This window comes from Trachurus trachurus, assembly GCF_905171665.1.
Source record: "Trachurus trachurus genome assembly, chromosome: 15".
NCBI classification, from domain to species: Eukaryota; Metazoa; Chordata; class Actinopteri; order Carangiformes; family Carangidae; genus Trachurus; species Trachurus trachurus.
In genome coordinates this window covers 4,075,688-4,085,042 of record NC_139906.1, presented here as the reverse complement: position 1 = coordinate 4,085,042, position 9,355 = coordinate 4,075,688, and the positions used below count along the sequence as shown (strand labels likewise).

Below are 9,355 nucleotides of genomic sequence, written 5' to 3'. Positions count from 1 at the left end.
CCGAGGTGAAAGCTGGTGATGAGTTACCGCAGCAACCGGACGCAGCTCAGCCGATGAACTAGAAAGTCGTCAACAACATTTCGTTAGTAAAACCGGGACATCGCCTCAGTGGGAGCGGCGCTCCACTGAGAGGAACCAGACAGCAGGGGGCGGAGCCAACACAGGCTGTGTAAAGATGGCGGCGGCGGCGGCTTCGACGGTATCCATGACGATGGCGAAGCGGCAGAACCTGAGTCTGATCAGGACCTTCCTGGTGCTGGTGGGGGTGTCGGCGCTGTGCAGCGTCGCCTTGGGAACCAGGAGAGGAAACGCTTCCTTGGATCAGAGGAGACACAGAAACACAGGTGAGAGCAGCAGCATCACCAACTGGTTTAAAGGGACAGTTCAACATTTAGTCAGATTCTACTCCTCTCACCATAATAATCCCTATAGTCATAGCAGTAGGTTCGTTACCTTTAATTGTCGGTGCAAGATGTTTTTAGAACGGCGGAGCAGAGCCGTGAGCTGCTCAGTGAACGCACCGGCAGTGCACAGTACTTTCGCCTTTTATTAACTTATCAAATACACAATCCAACAACTCCACAACGCTCTGGTGGACAAGTTGTGACCTGCACATTCACCACGCTATGAGATAATAACACAACGTTACCAGACAGAGTTGTTTTAGAGGGAAATGCAGCCGGAACTACTTTCCAGACATGGCTGCTGGGCGAAAAGCGCAAGTAGTTCAGAGTATTTGCTTCATGTGTCATATTATATTATGTGCAGGTCACAACTTGTCCACCAGAGCGTTTTGGAGTTGTTGGATTGTGTATTTGATGAGTTTGATGAGGGAAATCTGATCTAAACATAACATGCACTGATAATTAAAGGTAACGAACCTACTGATGTTTTCAATCAGACATTTACAGTGGACTCTCTTACTGAATCTTTCAACGATACTCTAAAAGATTTGCTGGATTTGGTGGCCCCGGCAAGGACAAAAAAGTGTCCACAGAAAATGTGTAGGCCCTGGCTAAATGACAGCTTAATATCCCTTAGGAAGAACACCAGAAAATTGGAACGGCAGTGGCGTCATTCCAAGCTCGAGGTACATTATCTAATGTGGCATGAAAGTCTCACTTCTTTCCAAGCTAGTATGTCTGCTGCAAAGGCAACATATTATTCAGATCTGATCACAAATAATAAGCAAAATCCAAGAGTTCTATTTAACACGGTTGCTAGGCTCACACAGTATCAACAGTCAATTAGCAGCACTGATCTCTCAGCAAGTGATTTTATCGAGCACTTTATAGAGAAAGTAGACAACATTAGAAATAAGATACCTCAGTCTTCTGTAAATGACTCTTGTGTTGCTACCACCTCTCCCATTTCTGAAGGACAGGCTTTTTCTATTTTTGAGCTCACCTCCTTGGCCGACTTGACCAAGGTAGTCATGGCCGCAACATGTACAACGTGCTCATTGGATCCCCTACCAGCATGGGTAGTTAAAGAGTTATGGTCAACTTTAGGTTCTTATGTTTTAACTATAATGAATGTATCTCTTTCCACTGGAATTTTTCCAGTTTGTTTTAAAGCTGCTGTGGTTAAACCTCTGCTCAAGAAACCAAATCTTGACCCAAACTCTGTGGCAAACTATAGACCTGTGTCTAACCTGTCTTTTTTATCTAAAATTCTTGAGAAAGTTGTCTCAGCTCAACTCATGAAATACCTGTCACTTAATGATTTATTTGAGCCTTTGCAGTCTGCTTTTCGGGTTAATCACTCCACTGAAACAGCACTTACTAAGGTGACAAACGACTTATTATTGGCCGCTGACTCAAATTTAACTTCTGTTCTGGTGTTATTGGACCTGAGCTCGGCATTTGACACAGTGGATCATAGCATACTTCTGGATAGGCTTAAAACCCATTTTGGTATTTCGGGTCAGGTGCTCAAGTGGTTGGGCTCCTACCTGACAGGTAGATCTCAATGTGTTGCCTATAACAATAAATTCTCAAAGTCTTTTCCTGTTACACATGGAATCCCTCAGGGTTCTGTGTTAGGCCCACTATTATTTTCTCTGTATTTGACACCATTGGGTCAGATTTTACGTTCTTTTGGAGTATCATTTCATTTTTATGCTGATGATCTACAAATTTTCCTGCCTGTGACAACTGTAAATGGAGCTGATGTAAACAAGCTAAACACCTGCTTGGCTGCCGTAAGGGGTTGGTTGTCAGCTAATTTCTTATCACTAAACTCCTCAAAAACTGAATTGATTCTTATTGGACCATCTACATCTAATCATCAGCTTGATCAGCTCTCCCTGTCTCTTGATGATTGTGTTATTTGTAGTAAGGACAGGGTAAAAAACCTTGGTGTCCTTTTTGATCATTCTCTCTCATTTGAATTGCATGTTAAGGAAGTAGCACGTGTTGCCTTTTTTCATTTGAGAAGGATTGCAAAGATTCGCTCTATCCTGTCATTTAAAGATGCTGAGGTCCTCTTACATGCCTTTGTAACATCCAGGCTAGACTACTGTAATGTTCTTCTGTCAGGGTTGCCAAAGAAGTGTTTTCGAACCCTGCAGATGGTACAAAATACAGCAGCACGCATTTTGACCGGCGCATCTAGATATGAGCATATCAGTCCTGTGCTGGCCTCCCTTCACTGGCTTCCAGTGCAGGCCAGAGCTGATTTTAAGGTGCTGTTGCTCACCTACAAAATAGTGAATGGTCTCGCACCAGCTTATTTGATGGATCAGGTTGACCTCTACGAGCCAGCATGCTCCTTACGCTCACAGGGGACTGGGCTTCTTAGTGTCCCAAAGGTGAAGAAGAAAAGCCTTGGGGAGCGGGCTTTCTCCTTCCGTGCACCAAAGCTATGGAACAATCTTCCTCAGGATATTAGACAGGCACACTCACTTGACATTTTTAAATCTAAATTGAAAACACATCTTTTCTCTATTGTCTATAATTCTTAAAATTGTTTGTTTGCATTGTTTTTATTTATCTATCTTTTTTTAATTGTATTTTATCTTTTACATTGAAATTGTTTATCTTTTATGTATTTGCTTGTGCTTTTTGTCGTTTTTAACCTCTGTAAAGCACTTTGATGGAAAGTGCTCTATAAATAAATTTATTATTTATTATTATTATTACTGCTATGACTATAGGGATTCATGGCAATAGGCCAATTTGCCTAAATGAATTGAACTGTAACTTTAATATCAGCATCATGGTCAGATCAGACTGTTAGGACTTAAAGGGACAAGACACAACTAACACCACTTTTAGCTGAAGTTCTGACTCTTGTTGTTGGTCACAGACAAACTTTATTTACCTGAAGGCATCGCCTCCACAAACTCAAACCTTCATGTTTTATTATAAAATACAACAAAGAAAGTCAGAACCAGAGATAAACCTCTGAGACCAAGTCTTAAGATGAACCACATGTCTCATCTTTATGACATCACAGGAGGAAAACAGTTAAACTAGATCATTCATCAATATTTAATTTTAACAAAATAGAAACATTGCCTTTTTTTCTTTCTCAACTGTTTTAAACCCAGATTTTTTTTTGTCGTCCCGTTGATTTCTAACATCTTTTATTCCCGTCTTACTTTCTTAATATGTCAACTTCCCCATTTTTTCAATCTTTTTGCATCATTTTCTTCTTTATTAAGACTTTTCACCTCCTTATGTATCTTATAAATGTTTTATTTCCCCTTCAATTTTTGTCTTATTCATCTCAATCTTATTTTATGCCATGACTTCTTCCAACTCTTCCTATCTGTTTTTAACTCATACACCTTCTTTCTATTATTACTTAATCTCATTTAACTCTTATTTTGGTTCCTTTTGGTCTCAACTCGTGTTTCTTTGACTTTTACGGTTCCTGTTTTGTAAACTCATGTTTCTAAAGGAGCTGTACAAATCAAGTTGAATTATTATTATTAATATAAGTTCGTTTTTACCTCAGCTGCCTCCACAGGCTGCTGCTGCTGTTGAGCCAGCCAGCAGCAGTCAGTCGGAGGTTAAGTGCCTCCACACCTTGGAGAGCTCCTGTGTGGTTCCCACCCACATGTTCTCTCCGCTGGGATTTGAACCAGCGATCCATAATTCAAGAGTGTGGGCCTCTTGCGTTCAGGAGGTTCCTGCCTCCCACTTCACTTCTGAGAGAAAATGAACCTCGGCTGTGGCGATAATTCATTCATTCACTCACTCAACAAGCTGCGACCTAAATGAGCCTTTTATTTTTGCCTCAAACTGTTTCAATAGATGAATGAGAGAGAGTGTGTGTGTGTGTAAATCAGACTCAACATGTGTGTGTGTGTGTGTGTGTGTGTGTGTGTGTGTGTGTGTGTGTGTGTGTGTGTGTGTGTGTGTGTGTGTGTGTGTGTGTGTGTGTGTGTGTGTGTGTGTGTGTGTTTGCAGGTCACTTGTCTTTGCACAGACACAAAGCGCGGGCGGGGAAGGAAGGCCAGGTGCTGCACCGGTCCAAACGAGGATGGGTCTGGAACCAGTTCTTCGTCATCGAGGAGTACACCGGACCCGACCCGGTGTTGGTGGGCAGGGTGAGTCTGGAAACACAACACACTCTTCCCCCTCTTCCTCTTCTTTAGAGTTGCAAAAAGTCCGGGAATTTTCAAAGTTGGAAACTTGGAGGGATAGGGAACAGATCAGGTTAATTGGATCAAAAGAGGAAGGAAGAAAGAAAGAAAGATGGAGGGAGGGAACAGATCAGGTCAACTGGATCAAAAGAGGAAGGAAGAAGAAGTAAGGATGAAGGGAAGGAAGAATGGAAGGAAAGAAGGAAGGGGAAAAGGATTGAGGAAAGAAGGAAGGGAGAAAGGAAGGAAAGAAGGAAGGATGGAGGAAGGGAACAGATTGGGTCAATTTGACCCAGAAGGACAACAGTCTGGAAACATCACACATTCTTCCTCCTCTTCTTCTTTAGGGTTGCAAAATTCCGGGAATTTTCAAAGTTGGAAACTTTCCATTGGAATAAACGGGAATGAATCTGAAATTTACTAAATTGAAGGTTGGCTCTTAACAGGGAACTTAAATATAGTTGGGAAAATATATTGTAGCATAATCTAAACAACCAGATTTAATATTTTGCACAGATGTCTGCTTATGACAAAACGAAATATTTGCATTCATGTTTGGATATGAAATTACCCCCAATTTCCAGTTAATTCCCATAAATTCCCAATAATTCCTATAATACTGGAAATTTTCCGCCCCTTTGCAACTCTACTCTCCTTCCTCTTCCTCTGTTGAGTCGTACAGAATTAAGAGTGTGTGTGTCGACTGGATTTAAATGAACTGGAGTCGTAGATCAGAGGGAAACAGACGAGGTCGTGTTGTTCACGCAGCGGTGAAGATGATTGGTGGTTCTCCACAACAACAACAACAACAACAACCACATCAGTCAGAGCATCCCATCATGTTTACACTCGATCGTATTTCACTGTCGCTCCACGGCTGCAAGAGGACGAGCGACAGTTTAATTGAATGTTGAACATTCCTCCGGTTTTGTTTTTTATGACAATGTTTTCAGTGTTTGTCTCTTTATCTTTAGAGGTTCGGCTCAGATTAAAACCCCTCCTGTTGTTCCCCTGGGTCAAGGAAGGAAGGAAGGAAGGAAGGGAAAGAAAGAAGGAAGGAAGGAAGGACAAAGGGAAAGATGGGAGGAAAAAAGGAAGGGGAAAAAGGAAGGAAAGATAAAAGGAGGGAGGGAACAAATTGGGCCAAAAAAGAAGGAAGAAAGTAAAGAAGGAAGGAAGGGAGGGAAAAAGGATTGTGGAAAGAAGGAAGGGAAAAGGGAAAGAAATAAAGATGGAGGGAGGGAACAGATTCGTTCAAGTAAGGAAGGAAGGAGGGAAGGAAGGGAGAAAGGATTGTGGAAAGAAGGAATGGAAAAGGGAAGGAAAGGAAAGAAAGATGGAGGGGGGAAACAGATTTGTTCAAGGAAGGAAGAAGAAGGATGAAGAAGGAAGGGAAAGGGAAAAAAGATGGAGGGATAGGGAACAGATCAGGTCAATTGGATCAAAAGAGGAAGGAAGAAGAAGGAAGGAAGGAAGGAAGGAAGGAAGGAAGGAAGGAAGGAAGGAAGGAAGGAAGGAAGGAAGGAAGGAAGGAAGGAAGGAAGGAAGGAAGGAAGGAAGGGGAAAAGGATTGAGGAAAGAAGGAGGGGAGGAAGGAAGGATGGAGGAAGGAAGGAAACAGAAGGGTTAAAGGAACCAACCGGGCTACCTGTCTCTTCCACATCTGAAATCCAGATGTTGGCAGCAGAGAACACGTCCAACATCTGTCTCTCCTCTCCATCTGGTCTCACTCTCTCCTCTCCTTTCCTTTCTTTCTTTCTTCTGCTTCTTCCTCTCCTTCTTCAGCTCCACTCGGACGTGGACTCGGGCAACGGCAACATCAAGTACATCCTGTCCGGCGAGGGCGCGGGGACGATCTTCGTGATCGACGACAAGACGGGGAACATCCACGCCACCAAGACGCTGGACCGCGAGGAGCAGGCGCAGTACACGCTGACGGCCCAGGCCGTCGCCAGGGAGACCATGAAGCCCCTGGAGCCGCCGTCCGAGTTCATCGTCAAGGTGCAGGACATCAACGACAACCCCCCGGAGTTCCTGCATGGGCCGTACTACGCCCGCGTGCCCGAGATGTCCAACGTCGGTGAGTAGAGACGAGTCAACGTGTGATTAGATTCTACACTGCAAAAACTCAAACTCTTACTAAGAATATTTGTCTTATTTCTAGTCAAAATGTAATTTCTAGTCAAAGCAAATCTCATTGTACTTAAAATAAGACTCAACACATTTAAAAAGTAGCTTGTTTTTAGACACTTTTTACTTCTTTCAAACATATTTTCAATTGAAATAAGTAGAAAAATCTGACAGTGGAGCAAGTTTTTCTTCCTTATTACAAGCACAAAAAAACTTATTTCAAGAGAAAATTTGTTTCAAACTAATGAAAATTATCTAAAAACAAGTTCATTTTTAGGTGATGATTCTTGAAGAGTTTAGTTTTGACTAGAAATTAGACATTTTGACAAGAAATAAGACAAATATCCTTGGAGAGATTTTGAGTTTTTGCAGTGTAACAGAGAGAGGACAGAGGAGGTACACTGCAAAAACTCAAAATCTTTCTAAGAATATTTGTCTTATTTCTTGTCGAAAAGTCTCATTTCTAGTCAAAACTAAATTCTTTTCACTTAAAATAAGAATCATCACCTTAAAAATGAACTTGTTTTTAGATAATTTTCATTTGTTTCAAACACATTTTCACTTGAAATAAGTAGAAAAATCTGCCAGTGAAAGCAAGTTTTTTTTGTGCTTGTTATAAGAAAGAAAAACTTGCTCCACTATCAGATTTTTCTTCTTATTTCAAGTGAAAATAGACTTGAAAGAAGTAACAAGTTCTTAAAAACAAGCCACTTTTTACGTGATGAGTCTTATTTTTAGTATAATGAGATTTGTTTTGACTAGAAATAAGACAAATATTCTTGGTAAGATATTGAGTTTTTGCAGTGTAATGAAACCCCAACACAAAGATCTCCTCTGCATCTTGACTGACGTCTCTTAATGAAGCTGTTTGTCTGCTAAACAGCTGTTTCCATACATTATTGATTGTCAGTGAAATCTGATAATCACACTGCCACACGCTGCCAATCTTTTTTTATTATAAGGACAGAAAAAAAAAACATAGAGGGGGGGGGGGGTGTGTTCTCAACCAAAAAAAGCAGAAGCGAGGAAATATTTAGCAGCAGGTTGAGCTCCCGGTCTCCTCACTTAGAGCTTCTGATCTTCATGGATTTTCTTTTCCAAATATTATGCGGTGTTGGAGCGAGTTCAAGCCCCCCGAGGCTGACCTGGACTGAACCGCGCCGACTGGCAGTGGAGCTGACAGCCAGAGAAATCCCTGCTTTTCAATGGACTGGACTTCCAAAGAAAGAAAGAAAGAAAGAAAGAAAAAGAACATCCGAAAGAAAGAAAGAGTTCCTCTGAATGAGTTCTGTTTTTTTTTCTCACACATCCGTTTCTGGAGCTGAAACCTGAACAACAGGAGTCTGACACCGAGGCGCCACCGGCCTCAACGACAAGGCCAAGTGGAGCAGAAAAAAAGCTGTAATTTGACTTAAAAACTAGGTCCAGGTTCCCTCACGGACGTCAGAATTAGAAAAGGAGGAGAGGAGTCGTCTTCAAATTAACGTTCTTGGTGTTTTCCTCCGCTGCCACAGTGAGACCAGGGCTGCAGGAAGGAAACTTGATTACAGTTTTATCCTCGGTGGATTCGACTCAAGACGTTCGTCAGACTGGAAACTGTCCAGTCGTCACACGAGCAACAACAAGTTGAACCAGGAAGACGAAACCTTATTATTGATTATTGAAACTATATGTATCGCTATTCCGATTTATAAGGTCCCGATTCGATTTCATATTGATTCGTTCAGAGTATTTTAGGTTTAATACCAATTTTACTTGGTTATGAAAGAGATTTTCAAAGAACTACAAAGATGGGACTTTCTAACCTGGTGCATTATGAAAAATATGAATGCTTACATTAAAGATTGACCCAATTCATGCACATTTATTTAATATGACCCACTACAGAAGTAAACAGTGTAATTCTTCAGCGTAGTTGTGGGTGATAATCGCTATCACACAGATCTAACAGAGGAAACAGGAAATTGCATACGTTAAAAGATCCATCTAAGTATTTTATGATTTGATATCGGATCTTTCAAATGAAAGATGGATATGAATCGGAAAATCGATTTTTTAAACCAAACTCTAGGTGAAACACAGCTGAAGAAGTCAGAACCAGCAGGATGAGAACAAGGACATGTTGTTCTTACCAGAGGTGCAGAAAAAAAGGCAAAGAAGAAAGAAAAAGCCAAAAGTACGGTGGCCCTAATGGCTCAACCACACTGCTGCTTGAGAAAATGGAAAAAACACGAGCAAAGATGCAAACGTGCCACAAACTCATAAACATCTTCGTCACATTTAGCTGCAAACTGGCAACACGAAGGTTAGAAACTTTGAACTACAGCTCTGGACAAGTTGATATTTAAAGTTTTATCGTCACAACCTGGAACTACATTAGATTTGAGCAACAAACACAAAATCTATAATGTTATAACTTGTAATAATAAAACATGTAAAGCTGCTTTAACCAGAATGAAACTGCAGCTGTAACATGGCATTAGCATTAGAGAGAGAGGGAGAGAGATTTGGGCGGAGTAATCAAACCAGGCTAATAGAAGCAGTGCTGGATTTTTGACTGGCTCAAATCCACAGCTCACATTTCTAATTGGTTTGGAGATTACCAGTTTTTCATGCTGTCACACACACACA

General features: G+C 41.3%; 1 protein-coding gene across 1 annotated transcript in view; it reads left to right on the top strand.

Moving 5' to 3' along the window:
- Positions 1 to 211: 211 nt before the first annotated feature.
- The window catches only part of cdh11 (cadherin 11, type 2, OB-cadherin (osteoblast)), a gene marked incomplete at its 5' end in the record, with an annotated part of 33,427 nt that continues 24,283 nt past the window's right edge, over positions 212 to 9,355 (top strand). Inside the window, 3 exons of the mRNA XM_083988661.1 lie at positions 212 to 344; positions 4,419 to 4,558; positions 6,380 to 6,674. Of these exons, the coding sequence (XP_083844787.1) occupies positions 212 to 344; positions 4,419 to 4,558; positions 6,380 to 6,674 (568 nt within the window). The remainder of the gene's footprint in view (positions 345 to 4,418; positions 4,559 to 6,379; positions 6,675 to 9,355) is intronic.